Here is a 24,120-nt window from a genome sequence, read left to right as displayed (position 1 = left end):
TGCTGAATTTTAACAAAAAGCTGAAAAGTGCCCTAAATTTTGGAAATTTACTACTAAGCAGTCTTAAGTCAACTTGGAACCTTTTTGACTATTTTATTATTTTGCCACTATCACTTTCTTATTCATTTATTGAATTATATTTAGTTAATTGTTGGGGGTTTTTTAAAATATAACTTGAAAGTAAATATGATGCCTAGATCTATTCTTTCCAAACTTGTAACATTTCTATTACCCATAGCTCTCCCATTTCATTTGAACCAATGTCCTCTACTCTTTTTGTTATTATTTTCATGGATTGATGTCATACTGTTCAGCTTGAACCTCAACCAGAAATCTTAGACCTCTTGGCTCTGTTAAGTGTGCCTTAATCTTTTCGATCTGTCTGTCTCTCTTCTATTTCACTACATATCCTAGCAGTTAGGAGAGAAGAACTCTCCTCCTTAAACTCTTTGGCTACAGAAGGGCAAAAACTAGCCCTGTTGTGACATTTAGCATCCACAAATTTTCCTGTAAAGAACAGCAAGGGATGTGTTAGCTTTTGGAAATGAAAGATCTGAATTTAATTTCCTTTTTAACCCTAAAAGTTCAAATTCATCTTCTACATTCTAGAACACTGCCTAAATTCCTTAGCTAGAAATCAGTGGCTAGAATTTAGTGTATTAGGGGCACTCTTCATCGCTGTAAAGCTACACTATTGTACAAAAGTGGATTTAAAATTAATTATACAAGATACAGCAGATGATGCAAATAGGCATAGAGTTTAGGGAGCTCTGTGGTTAGTAAGTCTCTTTACTAAGTGCTCGTTGTCGCAGGGATTGTTTTATACTCTTTGGATAAAATACATTAAGACAATGAAGGAAAGTTATACTCGACATATTTTATTTATCTTTATTAGTAGGAAAGAGACAAATTTTACATAGGAAATCATGTGCCTGGTTTAGCTGCTAAGCTCCTTATGGCATTTAAAAGACATAATTCATGTAATTCTCTTCTGAGTAAAAGGAAAGCAAGATCTCACATCCTGAGAAGGAAATGCGACAGATTTGCAACAAAAAATTAAAATCTAGAATCATGCATCTTCTCATGTTTAGGTTTGCATTACATTAAGAAATAAAGTAATAGTAATTGTGATTTAATTCCAAATAAAAGTAAAAAACTAATAAAGGCCTCATATAATATCATGGTTAAAAGTTGGTTAAAGCAATGAAATCTTTAAGACTATTCACAAACATTATCAGCTGCTGTGTAGCTCAGAGCTCACAGTCACCATAAACTACTTCAGTTTGATGCAAAAGCTTCTTGAAGCAGAAGACATTTCAAGCTTTCATCTCAGTCAAGTTTTGGTAGCTAATGTCAATTTAACCCCATGAATGAAGAGTAAAAATTCACATAAAAAATTCATCCTGCTTGCTTGTGCTGTGAAACTGATTTTATGATCATTAACATGCCACTGGGAATTCAGATTCTGTTTTTATTGTCTTCAGTGTCACTAAGATGTACCTTTTATTCTATTTTTCATTTTGTTGGATTTTTTTTCTGTCTTGGTCCCAGCATTGGTCTGATTGTTCAGGGGGAGCCATGGGGTTATTTCATGAGGAAGTCAGTAACATGTTATGATCAAACTTTTCCAAATGCAAGTGAGGAAAAGTTTTCCCAAGTCTGGTGAACATCATCCTTGGTTCCAGCACTACTGGGCCAGCTGATAACTGTTTTGAAACATGTCAGCATGAGCTGAATTCTTTAGTATTTGAGTCTATACCATTGCAGCTATTCTTTAATATCTTTGTGGTTGACATAAAAATATGATTTTGCATTCCTACAGATAATGTGTATCATGATATTTGTAAAACCATTTTAAATCCAAGCTTCAATACATATTTCCAAAAAAAAAATTCATTGGATGAAGATATGCGTTTTGGAAGTTTGTTTTTTGTTACTTAATTAATTTCAATTTCAAAAGGAAATATGAGGTAGAAAAACTATCAGGTTATAAAATTGGGTCATCAGGGTTACCTGAGTTTTATCACTGGCTTTTCACACGTGGTTTCCCATCTTGCTGATTAAAGCAACGGTTATATGTGATTCACAAGCCCATCTGGAAAAACACACATCCTGGCACATCCTCCTCCCAACCAGTATTCTGCCATGTGCACCATATCCCACCGCCAGTTCCTTTTGGAATTACAGTGGTGCTATGTTTACCTGACAAACTGGCACCATGTTCAAAGGACAGTAAGTAAATGAAGTGGGATTTGTGGGACTAATCCTTTTAAAACCCCTGGCATTACCTTCATGGGCAGCACCTCAGGTAAAAAAGATGTGCGCTAGTTATTTGTGAGCTCCAACTGACATCACTAAGACTTACTAAGTAGAAAATACAAAAATACAACACTCTGAAATTTTGAAAAATAATTCTGACCCTAAATTATAGCTGACTTGGGTCTGGGGCCTTTTGCCTTGGCTGGGAATCTGCCAGCCACTCGTGCTCTCAGCCACAAGGAATACGCTCTTCTGCAGCCCCAGAAGGGCCTAGTGAAGGAACTCTGCTCTCCAGGCACCCTGGCACCGTGGGACAGTAGGAAGTTAATCTACTGGGGTCTACGTCCATGGTGAAAAGCTTGAAAGACCACTTACATCCTGTGTGTTCATGTCTCTCCCCTCCAGGTCACAACCTCGGCTCGGCGAAGGTGTCCCGGGCGCAGACATTTCCCAGCTACCCGTCGGAGCAGGGCGAGGAGCACCAGCAGCCGCTGTCGCTGGCCAGCAGCTACGCCTTCAGCTACGGCTCGGGGCTGGTGCAATGACAGCCGGGGGCTGGACATGGACAGCTGAGCCTGGAGCTTCCCGCCAGGACCGGGGAGCCGCTGGCCCCCTGCACCCGCCATTTGCCGTGAAAACTGATGCCTACCAGCTCCAGCCGGGGCGCCGCCCATGCGGGAACCTGGAGAGGCGGCTTCCCCGAAGCAGAGGCTAAGTCTTTATTTATTTATTTTGCCGTTCCTTTTGTCGATATGTTCAGAAAGGAGGGGGTTGGGGGGTTGGGGGGAGGGAGGAAGGGGGACATGTCTGTGTTGTAAGAAAGTGGTGGAAACAAATGAAACTGTGTTGGTTGGTGTGAAGGTTTCTGCATGACCGGAGAAGGTCCCTTCTGGGGCTCCGTTGCAATGGCGCGTTTGACACTGGGGCCTTCCTTCCCGCCCCCACCAGCAGGACAGCCTGTCTTCACCCACAACCTCTGCAGGTCCTTGCCACAGCCTGCAATTCCCGCTGGAGGCACTAAAATGTCACCTACCCAAGACGCGGTGTCAGTGCTGCGGGGGTCACCTCCAGACCCGAGCAGGTTCACTCACTGCCCTAGAGATGGTTGGGTGTTTTTTGAGCCAGATACCAACAAATACTGGAGCAGCAGGCTGATATGGTTTGTTGGGAATAGGGTTCAGTGCATCAAGGTAAGGTTATTGCCTGGTCCAGCTCTAATCTTAAATCCCTGGGGCACAAATTCATCCCTTACACATGCAATTTTCACCATGCCCCTAAGAGCTGTGAACATCCCAATCAGCAGCACAGTCTAGTCCTCAGAACTGCTGCAAAGTCTTCTTGTTCGCAAATTATTTAGTTAGCCATGCCTGCAAGCCTAACTTTAAAAAGCGGGAAAACTGTTCTTCAAACAAAACAAAGTGGGCAACTGCCCGTGCCACAGCTGGGCCAGACATGGTAGAGCTGAGCTCTGGTCTTGTCTTTCTGGTCAGCGTTACTTTGATTTTCTGTGTTTCCTTCTCAGATTTCTGTTCTAGATGCACATTGTATCTTGTATGATCATGTGTCAAGCATCTGTTTACTCTCAAAAGGAGGATGAGTACCTCTCAATGGAAATTTTCTGTCTTTGGAAGACGTCTTTAAAAAATGAACTGTAGTAGATGTTTGTAATCAGTAATGAGGGAATAAGTTGGAAGGCATACCTATAGGTGGGGAATGAATTTTATCTATCCTGAACATTTAGATTTTTGTAACTGTTATCAAATATTTATGTACTCCTTGTGATGCCCTGAAATGTTTGAAATTGTGAGGAGAAAAATTTGCCCTCTTGTATGATCTGAGGAGCCTTGTGTTCTATTCCCAGTGTGAAACTATTGCCATGATTACCAGAGGGATTCAGTTCATTGGTTGTTTCTCAGGACAGACTGAGGAAATGTATCAAGGAGGAGACACATAGACTCTTTTCCAATTAAACAATCGGTTTTATGTACTATAATTGAACTGAAAAAGTGCTGTTGGGTTGTTTTATATATGCACATTATATATATATGTATTAAAAGGTATGGAAGAAACTTCTGCTTTTGATTAAACATTTACGATACAGTATGGTCAGCTTTTCTCCAGCCATTCTCCTAGCTAAGAGACCTTGCAGACTTACAGCTTTCAGTGAACGGCTGCTGAATAATAAAGCTTTGCAATCCACTTGAATGAAACAGTTCTACCCCACCACAATCACCTTTATTTATTTTTCCCATTTTTCCTTGTCTCATTCACTACCTCTTTTCCTTCTCACAGTGCTGCCATACTCAGGAATAGAATGGCTCCCTGCAGAGAGTATTTTGATGAGCTAAAATAAAAAACTGCTCTCCCACGCTGTCAGGGCACTGTACCCATGGTGCTCTCAGAGCTGTACCCATCAAGGAAGCTTCATTCACACTTTCATTTAAGAAAAAGATTCGGTTGACATTTTGCTTAGGGAAAATTTCCAATTTGCAAACTTTAAATGTGAAATTTGATACAAAACGATGATGGTGTAATTCTGTTACTCAGTGCAGCTTTGCCAAATATTTGCCTTTTGGGGAAATGGTCAGTTATTTTTATTCATTTGCAACTGGGACTCTTTTACTTGCCCTAAAATTATAACTATTTTCTTTGAAACTCCTTAGATTAAGTTTTCAATATGTTCTACAATTTTTAATGCTGTGTCCAAGTAACTTTCTTCCTCTGTGTCTTAAATAGCAGTCATTTAATAATTACGTATTCTACATAACCCCAAAGTGGGGAAAAGGCAAAACAGGAGAATGTGCTTTATAGTTCCAATGTTCATATACTTTAATAACCTTTCTAAATCCTCAACCTAGTACTTCAACTAGAAGTACTTCAACTAGTATTTCTATAAAAATCATAAAATTTATATAATGTTCTATTTTTGTTTCCTGGGGAGCAGTTGTTGTCTGTGGCTTTGTCTGCCTATGCAGTGCCTGAGTATTGTCAAGTTAATGAAAGTGTAGAGGCTATTTTCAAAGAAAACACACAGAAGAAAGGGAGGGAAGAGGGCATTGGAGCAGTTTTGGCTATATATATGGCCATATATAGCAGTTTTACTAAATATTTTGCCCTCATTGCATAATGCAACCATCTTCTCAGCTCATACATTTATAAAATACCTGTGAGGTCTCTCTCATACAATACACAGGAAATTGAACGAAGCTGCAGAACACAACAAATACATAGCAAATCTGACCTGTTGGGAGCCTATTTCTTGTAGAGACCAAACACAAGCGCACTAGAATTTGAAAATGAGGATGCAGCTTTACAATGTACTGTAACACAGTCTAAGACAACTGGTAACCTGAAGCACAAAAGTGTTCAGGAGTCAGTAAGTGCTGCCATTGGTGCCACTCCAGAACAGCAGATGATATCACTGAACACTGGTGTACTCACACAGCTTCCACAAATGTTCCTCAGAAAAGCTCCATGAGAACCAGTCAGACCCTGTGACAGCAGTGTGCCAGAAAATTCTGTTTTCATGGAATTGCTTTAATTCCTGGCACATGCCTGTTGATAACCTAAGTGATGGCCACTGAGACTACTTTGTACAGCTCCTAGTGCTTCCACCAGAAGGAAAACTCTCTTTTGGAACCCACGGTAGAGCTGCCTGCCTAGAGACTACAGTGGCCTTTCAATAGACCCAGGGACCCCATGGGACCCTCTTTCAGTCTCGGCTTTCTTCCTGTGCAAGGCACACAGACTACTCCTGACCTGAGAGTTGCTTCTCTTTTCAGATAATGAGCTGTGAAGGGATGGAGGGCAACAAAATGTTTTCAGTGGTAACTAGGTGCAGCTGGTACAAATGGAACAGCATTAGTACACGATAAAATAGAAGAAATAAAATAAAGCTTTTGCTTTTATTTCTGTTTCAGAGGATGTGATATGAATCTATAATTGTAACTGTGATTTACATTTTTTGAAATCACCCTTTGATAACAATATATTCGCCCCTATGAACCAATAACTCATGGCATTACTAAATATAGTTACTAATATATCTTTACTGTGAATATTATAGATTGATGCATGCTGGTACTTTTGATTTTGAAGTCACTTGGTGCAGAAAAGGTGAAATTGAAAGAGACTGCTAATAAATCATCAAATGGTGCTAAGGAACTTGAATAGTCCCATTTTTTAAACAACCACATGTCATTATTTATAGTTTAAACTGTCTGTGAGTACACTCCTTTGAAACAATTTCATCTGCCCATGTAAAGGAAAAAGAAAGGAGAATCTCTTGTGGCAGGGACTTTGCTGTTTCACTGAGTATCTATTCAGACATTTCTTTTTGTGGCAGACACAGGTCAGAACTGTATCAAGTTCTGTCCTTGGGAGGTTTTGCTGTGTTTGTTTTCTTCTTTGTTGGTTCCACAAAAGCTACAAGTAAGACTTGAAAATCTATTGACAAACCAAAGAAGTGTGTCGAGATATTGACAATAGCTGCTCTCTTTTGTTTTGTCAAAAGTCTTCCATGACATTTCGGGAAAAACACTTCATTCCACAACACATGTCTAGAAATCCTGTTGGGATGCAGAAAACTATAATCAAGTTTTGTTCTAACTTAATAAGACTTTGCTGGAAGAGGGGTTGAAATTGAATGTCTGAGGGCAAAAGTGTTTTAAAGTGCTCTCTATAGCAATAATTTAAGTACAAAATACAGCCTTCAGGCACCCATTTATTGAGAAGTTGCTAAAGTGCAGGCAATCTGTGACGACCCTTTCCTGCTTACGGCGAAGAGAAAAAAAGGTCAATCATTAATCATATCTATGTACTGCATTTATCAGAAAAGGAATTAACTTCATGCTTGTTCAGCTTTCCAGTCTAAAAGGCAATACCATGAGGAGTAGGTTTTTTTGAGACATTTGATCTCTAGGACTGACAAAGCCCATCAGCCTCTAGCATATAAACCTCTACTCAGACTTAGCTCACCAGCCTCGTGTGCTCGTTTTCATCTGGTAACCTAGACACTGCAGGGTGGTTTTCCATTAGAAAATATAACTGTCTTGAATGGCTGTGCATTTTAGCATCAAATATAGAATTATTTACAAAATATTAAAAAGGAAGGAGTAATGAGTTCCAATTAATCTCTGCTTTAGTGTTTAATATCAGTGTATTTTGGCTCTTTTTTATACCTACTGCAAAGGAATAAGTGTGGCTTTTATCCACACACGAAATGTAGTGAACAGTGGGAAAAGTGTGAAAAGCTGCTCTTTGATTACAAGAATAGATCCAACAGCACTGGAAAATTTCATTTTTCCATACATCATTCAAATAGTTGTGAGCCTTTCCAAACACACTTATTACACAATAGGATATATTAGAATTTTACATTTTTAACCACAGAGTACTGGTCAAAATGCCTGCCTGTTTTTTGTAAGTAGAAGATAATGACTGTGCAACACCACTGTAGTGACATAACTTTAAAATCAAAGGGCTGGATATATGAATTCTGCAGTTATAAAATCTTGCACTACATGAAGGGTACTGTGTTTGTTCTTGATATTATAAATAAATGCTTGTCACTTTTTATTTTAGATAAAAAGGTGAGGTATATTGGAAACAAGGATAATCTTATGGTGGAATGAAAAAAAACTCAAAGAATATTGACTCCCTTGTTGTAATAAGTTTTTCTCCCTGTCCAGATCCTTAAAAGACAGCAAAAGTTGATGGGTGAAGGTCCTGTGTATTCAGCAATTATTTAAATTGCACTGTGCTTAGAAACCTAAATATTATTATCTGCTGGCAAAGTGGTGCTATTGAAGAAAATGGAAGTTTCACTTTGCAAAGATTTTTACAAGCTTATGCAGCTCGACAGATTTTTACAGACACAATTAAAACACATATGAAAGTAACTGAGGTTTAAGTATTATTAAATATAATAAAAGCATTTGACAGTGTCCATATTGTTATGAATATTGCTAGCTGTAATGGAGGCAATATTTCCTTTTAAACCAAATGCAACCTCAGAAAGTAATAGGCTCTCAAATAGGAAAAAGTTAATCTTTTTAAAAATCACATTTAAAGTCCCAAAGAATGAATTTCCTTGCTGTTTTTTGTTGCTTTGATACAGAAATCTTCATGATGTTCAACAGATTTACTACATTCTCTTACAATCCTGGGATTGTCAAGTGCATTAATATATTTTACTGTAAATTGTTTCCAGTGAGAATATTTGACATGAACGAAGTTAATTTTTAATCAGCTGACACATTGTTTTCAGTCTTTTTAAAAATTGTATGAAAGCAAGTCAGAGTGGGCATAGAAAATAGCACAAAATTAATTGACTGGTTTGGCAACTCCATACCAATAACCAAAATAAGGGTTTCAGTTAAGCATTTATTCTCATCACTGCTCCTACGCTTAAAAACAGAATAAATTACATAAAATAAAATTTTCCTTGCGGATGTTATTTGTCACATTTCCTGAGTTTCTATAGATGACAGCTGTGGCGGGAGATATCCAGAACTGCTTTTTTGAAATTGTTCTGATTTGAGAGAGTTGCAAAGAAAAACAGAAAATACATGAAAAAAAAAAAAAAAGTGTTACGACTTCTTACCAAAGAATGATACATGCTAACCTTTTATTTCTTTGAAAGTCATCACTATAGAAAGGTAGAAAAATTTATGAAAGGAAGTGAAAAATGTGGTAAGAAATCAACAAAAATAAAACCAGATTCTGTAATTTTTAAAAAAACTAGGAGAAATTGGCAAACACTTAAGCACACAGGGCCATGTTGAGCCCAAAACACTTTCCCAAAGCATTCAACTTCTTCTTCTCCTTCATCAGGAGCTGGAAACGATGTCATGTGCTCAGTCTGATTCACAGCTCTACATTACATTCTGTACAAAGCACGATGGGCTCCTTTTCCCTAACCTGGCTGGAAAAACCAAGTACCAGTCTGCCTGACATGCATTGTGCAATATAGAAAAAAACAGGATTTTGCACAATTCACCGCCAAAGTTATCACCCAACTTTGTGGAATTCACTGCAGCCAGGTATTGTCAAAAGTATAATTTAGAATATTTCACAGCTCATTGAGTTCTGGGTGAAATCTTCCTTTATGATCCATAAAAATACATACAGAGGTGCTCAACCTTTTTGCTTCTAATTTCAAAATGTTCTGACAGAGTTCTGTAGGAAGGTTCCTCCCATTCTAACATTGTTGGGTAAATTATAGACATTTCAAAGAAAATAATAAATGTCTTCTTAAGATAGTTTTATTTCAGAGGGGAAAAAGAGTATAAAAAGAGAATAATTTTAATGCATGCAAATATTTCTAACATACATTCCTCTTTTCAAATACACATTATAAACATCAGCACGAACAGAGAAAAGTAAAGTATTGAAGTATAAAGAAAGATATTGTGCTTTTGTTTATATCTTAGTATGACAAGCTATTGATCACTTAAATAATTGCATAAAATTTACTGGCTAATGCTGCAAATGAATTATTTAGTGTAACAATCTAATTGAATAAACTGTTAAGACAGGTGTTAAATACCCTTTAGAACCACTGAGATGCTTTTTTGTAAAATTACAAAGTTGTCTTTTTAAGTAATCATAAGGTTAGAAGAAATGTGTCAGCCATGGCTAGTAATTCATATTAATTATTTTATCTAACTATACAAGCTAACAATGTGGATAGTGTGGAAATAATCTTTTGAAATGTGTGTTAGATAGTTTTGTACATTTCCTTTGATATTTCTAGCTCAAACATTATATCCTAAGTTATGTGTAGGGATATTTATATAAGACTATAGCACAGATAGTAAGGTAAATCTACAGCTTTTTAAGTCAAGCCTAATCAGGCCCAAGAAATTAGTCAGAGCAGTGTCACTAGTGAGTCCTGTAGCATGATGGCAGCCTGCCCCAGTAGTACCTGAGCACACACAGCTGAGGCTATCTCAGCGTTCCTGAGGCTCCCCTGATTTAAAGGAAATGTTGGCAAACTCATCACTCATTTATCCCGTGGTTATTCAGATGCTCGTCCTCTTCTCGTAACTCTCAATGCATTGTACTGTTAGAAAAGAGCAACAACATAAAAAAAAGGTATGGACAAAACTAGAGACAAGGACCCTCTTGGGAGAAGAGTGTCCTACCAAGCCCTGCAGGCTCTTCTTCATCCTAAAAATATGAGTTGTTTCTGTTTAGGAGCCCAGCTTCAGAGGGCAGGGGAGAGAGTGTGCTTACTTGTCTGACACAGGCTGGGAGAGAACTGGGAAGGGTCTCCCATTTCCTGAGTGATTTGGCAGGTAGGGTGCTGGATGAACCAGCATTTCCTGTGGCAGTGAAAAGCCTGGTCCAGTTTAGTGTTTGGAAGACTGCTGTGGGTCTCTAGCCTGGGGGTGGAACCATTTGCCTGAGATGTAAAAGGAGCAGCGGTCACCCTGAGCCCACCCATACCCTGACAGCACACCCCAGCAAGGCACAGCTGTGAAGGTGTCTTGTGCTCTAGCCCAGCACGGTTCTCCAGGAATGTGTGTGTTTGGGAAATGTCTTTTATGTTGCCTTACTTACACCTTGAACAATACAGCCTGAGAGCTTGGCGGGCAGCTTCTCCTGGGCTCTGCAGCCTAAAAGAACATTTTAGCACCTATCTTGTAGACAGACAGGCTGGTTTTGGAAATAACCTTTTGTGTCAGACTTACAAAGCTGTTCAGAGGATTAACTCCTATTGAGCATCTCAGCTTTGAAGGAAGTTGCACTAGGGAGTACTCACTGAGGCAGAGTTTCAGCTTCTGTAAATAAATAACATTGATTTGGGCTTTCACAGAGCTCCGTAACAGAGCATATTAAAGGAGCGTGATGCACATAAGATTTAAAAGTAAATTGGAAAAATCAGAGTCTTGGTGCCCTGATATCTTTATGATTCCAAAAATAATAATCATCATTTTTAAAAAAAACACACAAAAAAGCACACGAACAAACAAACAGAACCCACCCCTAGAAATGAAACTGGTAGTGAGATCAATCCTCTGAACAATCCTCTGAATATTAAATCTTTCCTTCTTCTGAAGTAAGGTTTCTTATTTGGAACTCTCAGGAGTAAACTAGCAAATGCTGGTGGCAGCTATACTTAACTGTTCTGCCTGATGTGTTTCCTTGGTCCTCTCCTCCTGTCCCCTAGTCCTGGGATAAAACCTGGAGAGGAGGCAGGTGGTTAAGTTGTACAGTGCAGTTAGAACAAGCTATTTCTGAGCATTCTTCAAAATATTTAGGTGCCTAACAGAGAAGGTGGGTGGGAATTTAGGTCAGGTGGAGGTCATAAAGAGGTTAATTGCTGAACTACCCTGCCAAAGGAGGGAGTGTCCAGCTTCTTGTGTTCCTTGGTGGGTCCAGCCCTTAGAACAGCCTGTTTCCTCACTGAAACAATGTTTTACCCTGACACACAGCCGAGGGAGAGCAGAAGACCAGCAGAAGGAGCAGTATCATGAACATATTACAGTCAGAGAAATTCTTTAAGGTAAAGGAATGTGTCTGAGATGAATAAAGAAAATAACAGGTTCTAACTTTCACCTTCTTTCATATACTGTGAGTTTCTTTTTCGTCCTGTTGATCCAAACTCTGGTGACTGCCTTTCCTACATTCAAAAGTCTTTTTCAAAGAGATGTGAGTTTACACCCTTTAAAGACTTATATGTACTATTGATCATTGAATGTTCCTTTGAACATTGAATTTAAACATTTCCCTTTGACCCAATGAAAAAGATTATTTTTATTATTATGGAAAAGGTTTTACTTTTCTTTAATCTCATATATTCATTTTCAAATCACACAGATGGTAGTTACCCTAGAATACCCTTCAAGGTATTCAAAACTCCATTTTTTAATGACAATACATTTTACTACATTTATTTCTTTTCAGCAAAGTTTCTAAGACCTTAAAAAACCCACAGAACTATTTTACAGTTTAGATGGTATGCTGAGCTGGTTGCTATCCATGGTTGTGTCATTTTGCTTCACTGATTCTTTTTTTCTCCCTCTTAACTATTTGAGCAAGTGATACAGCTTGAAATAGCACAGTAATTGTTCAACATAAAATTTCCAAATTACAGTTGATGGAGTTTATTTAAAAGAATTTTTTGAAATTCCAAAAGGAAAGGACAAATCTATGGGAAATATTGAAACTAAGCAGCAATAAACAATGGTTTGTTTGCACTGGAAAGTCTACTTACATAATCCAAACAGCAAATATTGGGTCCCAACCTGCCAGACTCATAAAATATTTAAAGAGCTCTAATGTTGCATTTTAAGTTGAGCTTTTGGAATTTTCTCTTGTGTGTAGCTTGCTAGTTTTTTTTTCCTTATCAATAAGAATATTGATAAGTTTGGGGTTGTTTTCTTTTTGGTTTTAATTTGTCACTTGTTCAGCTGCTGTTCACTGATATTACTATGGTACAAACATGAAGCTGTTGTTTTGAGATTGTTTTTAAAACAAAAATAACATATTGTTCTTATTATGCTATGTGTGATGTGATTTTCCCTGTGGATTATCCTACTGGTAGAACTAGTATGTTTACGGAATTTGAATTAAAAAAGATTACATACCTGCAAAGGAGTGCACTATAGATTTTATTTTGTCTTCAAATCTCAAACATAAGCAATTGTTTCAAAAAGACAAGCTGAAAGTACCAAGAGAGAAAAGAAATAAGGGCAGTACCACAAATAATCAAAACAATCTGGTATTCCAGATACTTAACCTCAACCTCTCCCCTTTTTTTACCCTCAGTAAAGCAGGGATGTATTCTGATGGTCTCTAAAAGCAGTAAAACAATACCATCTTCTCAGCTTCTGGATGTTTGTGTATCTCCAATTTGTCTCTCCAACTGAGACCTTCTGTGTAATCAAATCCATTACATTGTTATTTTGGCATTTTACTATCGAGGGACCATAAGAAATGACCCAGTACTAAAAGGCTTCATTTGTAAGGCTGTGCACAACTTAGAATTATCTGCTATAACATTTGATAACTCAGGAAAGAAACCAACTTGTTAGTAGTACAATTCTGTGTATCCTCATCAATTTCACATTCAAGCATTTGTATAGCTGAAAATCTTCAGCAAGTGAAATTTAAAAAAAAAAAAAAACAAACATCCACTGCAAGGTGTCCTTGTTCAGGAGTACAGAAAACCAAAACAAGATGTTTTTAATGGTGTATGACATTGTAAACAACTTAAGTCTTCAGCATGAGTTGAAAGGACACTAGTTTAGGATTTTAGAATTTCAGCTGAAGTGTAGGATAACCACATGATGCTATTATTGCTCAGATAGTGAAGAGAAGCCTTGTGTCCATGTTATTCTCAGAAGAAATTAGGTTCCCATTTTCCTGTGCACGTGAAGAAAGCTTTCCACTGGAGAAGGCTGCTCAAAATGTGCTTTTCGCTGTCAGGCTGTGATGCTCCTCCTAGCCAGCCAAGTAGAGCCAGTACCTGATCTGTAGGCAGGCTCATGATGCCTCCACCACTAACCCCTTTAAAAAAAATCAAACAAAAATCCCAAACACTGTATTCAGCAACATTTTTACATAAGCTTCAAGAGAAAAGTGGAATCAGGTATAGGTGGGCCAGACACACAGTTTGCAGTATGCTGTCATGGTAACACCTTCATTTACTGGGATTCTGTCCTCAGTAATTCAGCAGATTTGTAAAAGGCCAAAAGATGCATAGATCCTAATTCTCAGGTCAGCCTTCTAGTTCTGTTTGTTTAAGGATTTTTTTTGTCTGTTTGTTCAATTTCTGTGTGATTTCTTTTGTAGGTTTCAGCAGAATATATACGTATGCACACATACAACCACATATGTATGTGTATTGTTTTGTAAATGTTCTCAGTCATGCTTTCTTCTGCTTTGCACCATTTACACATATACCTTCCATGTTCTCATTTATTTTTTGCGCAACTAAACCTTATAATAAATTATTAAATATAACATGACAGTGACAGAGTCTTCCTGTTTTGTTTTCTTCTGGGCATGGGGGGGAATGAGGGGAATGAAGGAGTCGGGGAGGAGAGCAGGGGCTACGCTTCAATTGCATCCCCAAAAAGACAACACTGAAATTGCTGTGGTGAGTGGCAAGAAGCCTGTAAAACCACAAAGCTGTCAGATACCAAGCTGCTGTTCATACTTTTAAATCTAGGTTCAAGGAGCCCTGATACATTTGCTTTTGTCAGCTGAATAGCACTGTTTGCCCGGCAGCAAAATAACACCTCCTGTGTGGAAAATCATGGGTATTTATTATTCCACAGAGCTCTCAATTTGAGATGCAAAAACCCTGAACATAGACAACATCAAACACATTTTCTTTCTCACCCTGTCACATAGGCTTCTCATACACATAGATTTCTCAGACCAAATTAACTTTGTGTAAACATATGCAGCTCCATTCTGCATATTAGAGATGTTCTAAAATTGATCCTTAAGAGTCCTCCTACAAGGAAAAAGTGTTTCTATTGCAGAAGGACAAATAGTCTCTAATCCTGCATATGAATTAAGGGATAGGGTAACTCTGCAGGCTGCAATACAACACCAACACAGCCAGGGTCTCATCGCTGTCCTGCCAAAGCAGCTCAGGCCATACCAGCACAGCCAGTTTGACCTCCCACATCTTGCCAGCACAGAGAAAATAAAGTCTATTCTGTAAATAAAAGGCCTGTGCTTTGATTGCTTCATTCTTAAGAAAGAACCTAATGATCTTTTCTTGTGTTTGTGTGAGGCGTTTTTGCAGTTGACATAAATCTCCTCTGTCTGCCTGAGTGATGATTCTTCTCCTCTCCTTTCTCTGCTGTGCATGCCATGAAAATTGGATCTTCCATAACTGTTAGAAGGAGGCTAGAAGAACATTAAAAGGAAGAAAAATTAAAAAAAAAAAAAAAAGAAAAAGTTGAAGGACTTTTCTCAAAGCAGCTACCGCTTTGAAAAAGCAGAAAAATTTTTCTTCAGATGCTGACCTATCATTGGGAAGTATGAAACCATCAATAAAAATGGGGTTTTATCTTGTTTTCTGTGAATACATTTCAGATCCAAGTCATATGAAAAAAAGAAGTTGCAGCTTGAATATGCTTCCCAGCTGTCTCACATCTGGCCCCTGGTAAAGCAGCAGTGAAATGCCCCCTTCCCCTCACACACACTCTTCAGGTACTGACACAGTCTCTCCTACACCCATCTTAAAACATGAGTTATTCTGAACCTATTGACTATGCTAAGAATTAGTCATTTCATTAAGACAACTAAATTTTACAGTGCCTGGGTAAATTGGTATGCAGGAAAGGGGGTTTATGAAGCAAAAGACTGGTCCCTAACCCTGGCCACTCTAGGAAGAACTTCATCCCGGTACAAACAGTGACCCAACAGTCAGAATGAGAGAAATCGGCTTTTTCAGGACATATTGACAGTGACATTGACAGTGGAGCTTGTCACTGGATCATACAGGAGTGAGATCTGAGAGGAGATGGGTGGAAAGGCAGAGTGTCACATCCACTGTGAAAATGGGGTCTCACATCCACCGTGAAACACTCACTTCCCTAAACACACCCCTGATTAAGGATGCAAAGGGACAAGACAGAAGCAGTGAAATTGGCTCCTGTCTTTTTTCCACTTCTAAACTTCAGGGCTTGAATAGGATCATTAAGGGGGAAACAAAAAGACTCATTGTTCCAAACCAGAAACTGCTACAGTACAAAAACAAAACAAAAAAAAAAAAAAAAACAAAAAAAAAAAAAAAGAAAAAGAAAAAGGAGATGCACCACTGAAACATCTATCCTAAAGAATTGCAGTAATGCTGAACTGGAAAAAACTGATAAGACAAAGAGTATCATACAATATGCTTTTTTGCCTCAGTTTTACAAGGGATGACTTGAGGAAAAAAACAAAGACACAAATAATAAAAAGGCTATTAAACCAAAAGGGGTAATTTGTTAGTAATATACACCAGAGTAGTCTCTAAATGTAGCTGTGAAGCATTAAGGAGTATTTATCAGAAAATAATGAATATTAGAAATCATATTTTAAAATCTTCAATTTTTCCTGTCTGTATAATTTAAGATTAGACTATAAGATTCAGGGAATATAAAGAGTAGACACAGAAGAGAAAGATCTTAATAAATACATAGTGCAAGCCGTGAGAAAGCTTCATCTCAACAGGTGACCTTACCCAGATCTGAATAGAGTACAAAACTTTTGATAAAGCATCTGTGATCCTCCTCTTCTTTCTGAAGACTTACATTTAGTCAGAAGCACAGTGAAGGAAACTGCACCATACATGATAGTATAGTCTAAAATATCTAATTCCAATATAATGCTGATATTGCTGACTTTCCCACTGAAACCAATAAATACAATAAAAATCCAGGTAGACTTGCAAACTGCAACATGCCTGAGACTAGCACTGTATCATAGAAGCCTGAAAAGGTCTTTTGATTTGGGGAAACCCTAATATGTTGCCTGAAATTCAAGCAGCATCATATATTGTGGTAGGGGAAGGAATTTATTTCCTGCTCACTATTTTTTTTTCCTTTTGAAGAAGAGAGATTCTTGATCAGACCACTAGAGGTATTTGGCAGGAAATACAGAAATCTTAGACAATGGTTTAAACCATTAATTTTGATCCAGTTGTAAATCTGGAACATAAAATCAGAGGAAAAAAACGCTAGAAGATGTAGAAAACTTCAAGATATCACCTGTCCTCTGTGCACATAATAGGAATAGCAATGCCTATCTTGATGCTGTTCCTGACAAATCACCCTTAACATGTTGTTTCAGTAAGCATTTAGTCGACAAAGGAACTTGAGCTAGCCATTTGTTTTCCCAATGTGAAAAAAGAGGAAGAAAACCAAGAAAATGCCACCTTTTCATAGGCTGTAGAACTGATCGTTTTTTTCAAGTTTAAAATATTGGTGAGAAAATTCTAGTTTTTACGCATACCTTTTTTGGGTTTTTTGGTTCTGAGTGGGATAGTAGGATGAGCTGTTAACACATCCATCCTTACCTGCTTCAGTATATTATGCAAATTGATTTGTCACTCACTTTTTTGTGATAAACAGTGGTGATGCAGAAGATCAGTAGGAAATCTAACACCAAAACAGCAGCAGAAATTCTTTCAGCTGGATAGATAATAAGCCATTTCTGACCCCAAGCTGCTAAAATATGATTTCAATAAATACAATTGGTAATTTGTAAAAATATAAATCAGCATGAACTTTTTATTGCAAACTAAGCTGAAAAATCAATGATTATATAAAGACATTATTCCATGACAGCTCATGCTCAATATTCAGACTTTGCAGCAATTTCCTCATTTCTAAAAAGCCTTTGTTATGCTGAACCATCTCTTAACAAAATTGTGACTGGGATGACCAAAGCTGAGTGAATGTAGCGCAGCGGTATGAGAAAAAAATAGCTGTGCTTTGTATAATCTTTTTCTATCTCCTTCCCTCCCCGGTGAGAAAGCAGTCTATACATAAGTTACTCAGTATATGGTTAATAAAAGTTCTCAGTCTCCTTAAGTGAATGCTCTTGGCTAACACAAAGCTGTGAGGAGTGGCCGATACCCCAGAGGGTTGTCTGAAAGCTGCCCTTCAGAAGGACCTTGAGGACTGGGCTGGGGAGATGGGCAGAGAACTGTCTGGAATTCAATGAGGGCAAATGTAGGGTCCTACACCTGGAGAGAAACAGCTCAACACACCAGTGCAGGCTGGGGCTGATCTGCTGGAAAGCAACTCTGCAGAGAGGGATGTGGGGGTCCTGGTGGACAGCAAGCTGCCCATGAGCCAGCAGTGTGACCTTTTGGCCAAGAAGGCCAGTGGGGTCCTGGGGTGCATTAGGAAGAGCATTCCAGCGGGTCCAGGGAGGTGATCCTGCCCCTCTACTCAGCCCTAGTGAGGCCTCATTTGGAGTGCTGTGTCCAGTTCTGGGCTCCTCAGTGAAAGAGAGACATGGAGCTCCTGGTGTGTGTCCAGCACAGGGCAACAAAGGAGACCAAGGGGCTGGAGAGCCCCTTTTATGAGGAAAGGCTGGGGGAGCTGGGCCTGTTCAGCCTCGAGAAGAGACAACTGAGAGGAGTCATCATCAATGTCATGGAATCACAGAATCAGCTAGGTTGGGAAAAACCTTTGAGATCATCAAGTCCAACCTGTAAGTCCGTAAGTATCTGAAGGGAGGATGCCAAGAAGATTAATGAATCCAGGTTTTTCTCAGTGGTGTTAAGCAATAGAATAATACACAATGGGCAGAAACTTATGCACAGGAAGATCCACCTAAATGTGAGGAAGAACTTCTTTACTGTGTGGGTGCCCAAGCACTGGGACACATTGCTCAGAGAGGCTGTGGAGTCTCCCTCGCTGGAGATATTCACAGTCCTGTGCCATGTGCTCCAGGATGACCCTGCTTGAGTGGGGAGGTTGAACCAGATGACCCACTGTGGTTTCTTCCAACCTGACCCTGTGGTTCTGTGATGGTAAAGGCTGTCCCATAGGAGATACCAAATAATCATTCAATATTTCCATGGGCAGCAAGTTATTTTTCAGAGTATCAGGAAGATCATCTCAATGCTCAAGAAATTTTCTGTTCAGTACTGCACATAACGGTATCAGTTATTTTCTGGTTTAATTCAAAAAGAAATCTGTTCTGGTTTCGACCCAAAAAAATCACAAAAGTTTCTCCCATCATCCCCCTTTTTTAATCACCTAGTATTGTACCTGCCTTGATGACAGATATCAGGAAACCTGCCCCATTTGTTCTAGCCTGAGCAAAAACACTTTCTTTGAAAACTGCCACCTAGACAGTTGCAGTTTTCAAAGAAAAGTTAAACTTATAGTAACTTTGCTTGAAATGCATAGATTTCTTTGGAATGGAGTCATATCTTCAAATGAAACTAAATAACAACCTGTAATAACTAAAGGTAGAGACAGACAAGAAAATGGCTTCAAGGTATAAGCCGATTTATTCTTATAGTGCTCAACTCTGTGGTGAGGTAATACCTATTTTTTAGGTGAAAAGCATTGGACAAAAGAACAGAGGTAATATTATCAAAGTCACACAAGTAATCCACAGCTCACGCTCTCAGCTATTCATTGGTGAATGGGAGCTAAAATCTGTCTTCAGGTGTACTCCCTCTTTAATGTTCTGCTCACTCTGCGATGAAACCACAGCTGCCCCAAAGTGCTTCCATTGGGGCAGACAAGTTGTGTGCTTAGCTCACTGGCAAAGGAAAGCAATCAGTGTCACTAATGATAGTAATCCCAGCCAACCAGCTGCTGAGCCATCACCAGGTGGCTTTCCTCTCCAGGATCAAAAAGGTTCACATGTATCTTATCTGGCTGTCCTGAATCCCTCATGAGACTTGCTTAGGTATGCCTCTTTAGTGTTAATGTGCTCATTGGAAAGGAAAACAAAAAATACTGATTACAGGAGAGTCTTATTCTTGAATCCAATGCTATTTTACTGGAAAGAAAAAGGAAAGAAAATTCTCTCAGAAGTTTACACTGGTGAAGGTATGTGACACTACAGAGAAGGCTACCTGATAACACAAACCAGCACCTTTTGTGATATAACCATGTATGAAATCACTCTACTGCAGAAGGTTTTCAGCTCATGAGTACTTTAAATGATAGAATGGTTCATATACCTACCTTCAAATTCAGGAAAAACTATAATGTCTTTTTTACCAGCTGTTATGCTACCCACCAGAGAAAGCCATTGTCTGTGCCAGAGAGTACTAAGAGTAATACAAAAAAACACATCCTATAAGTAACAAGGGAAAAAAATTAAATATTTTATTTGATTGTCATCAAGGATGGGTGACTCTGGATAGAGTTGCAGATTTCAGCATCATACCCCCCCTCAGTTTAACTGCTCCAGACTTCATTTTTTTTCCTCAAGTTTCACCTTCAGTTTTATCAGGACATGGTTATAATCTCTGAGTTAATGAGTTTGAGAGCTGAGATTATCAGGTCTCAGTTAAATATGGATGAGAAAAATCATTAGATTATTTTTCTTTTAACTAACAACAACTGAAAGCCCATGTGCCTTTTCTCATTTGAAGTGAGCAAAAACCTCCCTTAGGCATTTGTTTTCTTTAACTACACAAAACCTTTTGTAATTACTGACTTTAACATCCTAGTCAAGATTTTGCAGAAACATGTCAGAGGCTTGTCATGTGTCTCTTTTGTTCTTATGTTCTCAACAAAGGTGTTATGCTGACAGGAGGTTATTAAGTATATTTTTGGCTTCAGTACAATTTCTGTCAAGAATTAGTATTTCTCTGCAAGTTTGAGAAATTTTTTTTTGCGGGACACTTTTCAACCTTCAGTGCACCAACCTTGGTTTTGAGGAGGGAGCACTGATGGGACACAGAGCTGTTTTAGCAAGAGATTCAAACTGCTCTGTCAAGACCTTCGTGTATTTTGTCATGTACCTTGCTGGACTGGCATGCATGGTATCCTAACTGGGTATCACTGAAATAGTTTACTCCATTGCTGAAAGGCAGAAATCCAGCAGGAATGCATTCAAGCCCAGGTGGCTGGTTGCCTGGAGACCCACAGAGATGGTTTGATGCCTAGTGCTCATACTCAATGATTTCATGAAGGAAGAAGGAAGGTAATTTCACTCCTATCCTGGTTCTCCTCACCCCCTTAGTGCAGTTCTTATTCTCTGTCTGTTTCCCATGGTCCAGAAGCACTGCTGTCTCCTTCCAGCTCCCAAGGAATGTATGATAAACCCCAGCGACTGTACAAGTGCTTCCCTGCTTTTCGTCTGGATGCTAATGAAGATTATCCTACTGTATTCAGCCATGGTGTGATCTCACCCTGAGCACTATGTGCAGTTCTGGGCCCCACAAATTTAGAAGTAGGTGGAGATATTTGAATGTGTCCAGTGGAGGGCAACAAAGCTGGTGAAAGGACTAGTACAAGCTGTAATGTAGCCCTGATCCCCTAAACATGCATGTAAATACAACCACTAACCCATTTTTCAGATCTAGTGGGACCACACAAAAACATGTTCCTGTTTTACTCTGCCTAAGAGAACTTGCTACCCTGCTTTCTGCTAAAGTGAGAAAAAATGTATTAAATCTCTGAAAATGTCTGTGTCTTCTGGAGGGAATAAGTACTTCTTTTTCAGTCCTGCTAATTTTTCAGTGTTTTCATATGACATGCCCCATTCTTTCCCAACTATCTACCAAAACAATATGTGGATTGCAAGTCTGCTTCCTTTCCTCAAAGACTGGCTCAAAGTAAAAAGCATGGTAAGAAAAGCACAGAAAATGGGTTCAGATGTGGAATCTGGTGTCATGACTGAGCTCCAAATTGAAAGAATTTTTAGAAGGAGAGATATGGTGAAGAACACATCAGAAATAAATCCCAAATCTCTTGAACATGTATAAATATGTAATATTTGGCTGTTCTGTAAGTCATCCAACAAGAACTGCACTACTTCACAAATACATTGCTTTAAATGTTCCAGGTTTTGAGGTCAAAAAATATTTGCAGAAGTCCGATTTTACCTGTAAATTCCTGCTTCTGGCAAACAATAGTCCCAATATTTAGTGGGATAGAGTAGATAAACTTAGTGATACTGAATTAACCTCATGGTTTAATTTTTGCTAGCATTCAAAAATATTAAATGCAGCTTGCTGACTTTTACTGATACAAGTACAAGGACTGCTTTCATGATGCTTGAATATCTATTCCTTCCTCTCTCCCTTTTTTCTTATCAAGAATTCCATGCTGTTTTCTTTGCAAAAATTCATTCACCTCTAGACAAGAAGTAAGCTGCTTCTTTCTACCATACCACCTCTCAGAATCAGCAGTTTTTGGACTGCTTCCTCTTCTGAAAATAATCCTGTGCTCTTAATAGCCTTTCACCTAAGATTCCTGCTCTTCAAAAGTTCTTGAGCTCCTCTCAGCAGCAGCTTAAAAAAAAAAGAGAGGGAGTTCTTATTTTTTTTCTTACTCTTTCAACCTAAAACCGAAACAGCAGCTCTCCTGCTCTCCTCCCACCTTCTAGACTCAGTATTTCAAAATAACTCTGGAACTGGGCAAAGCGAGAAGAATCACTTCACCCATGCAGAATCACACCAACAGGCTTAAAGAGTTGGAAGAGTTTGGTAGAAAATCCGAGCTGGAGCGTGGCTTAGCTGTAATGCTAAGCCAAAGAAAAATGACATGACTGAACTGGTAGAACATACACAAAAAAAAAAAAAAAAAAAAATAGTGTAGCAAGTTTCTGGCAGCAGTTTGTTTATTCTAGCCACAACTGTTGGATCAAGCAAAGTCACTCATGAGTTTGTGAGAGACTTCACTGTTTGTACCACAGGGTGCAGTGGGAGCTCATGCCTGACCTGCTGCTTCTCTCCACTTACTGTTTTTTCCATATCACACCAGAATTATTGATTGTATCTTATAAAAATGTTCCAAACGTTGAAGATAAATAATAGGAAATCCTTGATATTTCACTTTATTCGAAATTAATGAAGACTCAACAAAATGCTCTTAATAATACAGGGTGAAGGCTTAAAAGGGATACAATGGAGTATTTTCTGAATCATATCATCCTTCATATTCTTCAACGTTTTCATATTCTTTTCTCCAATAAACAGCCAAAACTATGCTACTGTTGCTAGGACTAAAATCAGAAATTGAATTTGTGTCAAGAGCAAAAGAAGCATGGAAACTGAACTCTGTACTTTTGGAGAAGAAGTATTTTGTATAGGTAGAACTGATCATTCAGTAACTGAAGGTTACTGGGAGTTTTTTGCAACTATATGTTTTCATTTTGGTGTTAGAAGTACTGAACTTGGAAGTAGGAAGGAAATATTTCTATTGTTCCACAAGTAAGACATGCTTGATTACATCAATATAGTCAAAATTTTGAAATTTGAATGTTTAAAATTTTTAGAGGTGAGGACTTTTTGTCCTGTTTCCTGTATTTTTATCACATTCTGCTCACTTTCATGGATTTTTGTGATCAAGTATTCAAAGTAAATCAGGTCATCATAGGTTTTTTTCCCAAGCATATTCTCCTCTTCTCAATTAACCATATCACAGTTTAAACATATTCTGGAGTTTAAGACCATGCCACAGCACTAGCAAACACTCATGTATCACCAGGAACAAGGACAGAGCAATAAAAGCTGGACTGAATGCTGCAACAGAAGAAGGTCTGGGGTGGTGCAAGGATCAGATCTTCAAAATGCATTCTACAGAGAAGAAGCAAAACCAAGTCTTCTTTTTTTTTGGGGGGGGGGTGGTCATAACAAAAAATAGAAGTAAAGGCGGAATTAAACCCACAGTTTGAGAAATTTTAAGTGTCTATGTGTTGGGACATGTAGGTTCCATCATAAGCAAGCTGTGACAATAGTAACAGCAAAACCTAGAGAGCTTCTCAGCTCTCCATGAGGAAACCCCTTACCTGAACAAGGTGGAGCCCAGTTTACAAATTTCTACACGACAAATACATCTGTGAGTGTGCTCTTTGCCTTTCTTGGAGGACAGGTCTCATCCCCAAGGCCCTGCAGTACAATGTTCTGATGGGGAATTGTCCTTGTGCCTTCTTTGGCAGAATTCCCACCTCTTCCTGCAAACTCTGGCTCCCCTTCCAAAGCATCTCTTTCTTGTAAGACTTATGAGGAGCCGCTGAAGGAACTGGGGTTGTTTAGCCTGGAGAAAAGAAGGATCAGAGGAGACCTTATACTCTGTACTTTCACCCAAAAAGGCTGTAGCCAGGTGGGGGTTGGTCTCTTTTCCCTGGCATCCAGGGACAGGACAAGAGACCCCCTGAAGCTTCACCAGGGGACGTTCTGGTTGGACACCAGAAAAAGGTGGT

The 24,120-nt window shown here is 38.8% G+C and overlaps 2 protein-coding genes across 2 annotated transcripts in view; one reads left to right on the top strand and one right to left on the bottom strand.

Moving 5' to 3' along the window:
• DOK6 (docking protein 6) overlaps window positions 1-3,002 on the top strand; it is a 239,923-nt gene extending 236,921 nt beyond the window's left edge. Inside the window, exon 8 of the mRNA XM_059853228.1 lies at window positions 2,665-3,002. Coding sequence (XP_059709211.1) covers window positions 2,665-2,804 — 140 coding nt within the window. The 3' untranslated portion in view covers window positions 2,805-3,002. The remainder of the gene's footprint in view (window positions 1-2,664) is intronic.
• A 7,277-nt stretch (window positions 3,003-10,279) lies between these two features.
• CD226 (CD226 molecule) overlaps window positions 10,280-24,120 on the bottom strand; it is a 30,182-nt gene continuing 16,341 nt past the window's right edge. Inside the window, 4 exon segments of the mRNA XM_059843272.1 lie at window positions 10,280-10,324; window positions 16,454-16,518; window positions 17,322-17,438; window positions 19,929-20,014. Of these exon segments, the coding sequence (XP_059699255.1) occupies window positions 10,280-10,324; window positions 16,454-16,518; window positions 17,322-17,438; window positions 19,929-20,014 (313 nt within the window).

The sequence above is a fragment of the Haemorhous mexicanus genome, chromosome 1, assembly GCF_027477595.1.
Source record: "Haemorhous mexicanus isolate bHaeMex1 chromosome 1, bHaeMex1.pri, whole genome shotgun sequence".
Lineage (NCBI taxonomy): Eukaryota > Metazoa > Chordata > Aves > Passeriformes > Fringillidae > Haemorhous > Haemorhous mexicanus.
This window is presented reverse-complemented; position numbering and strand designations above follow the sequence as displayed.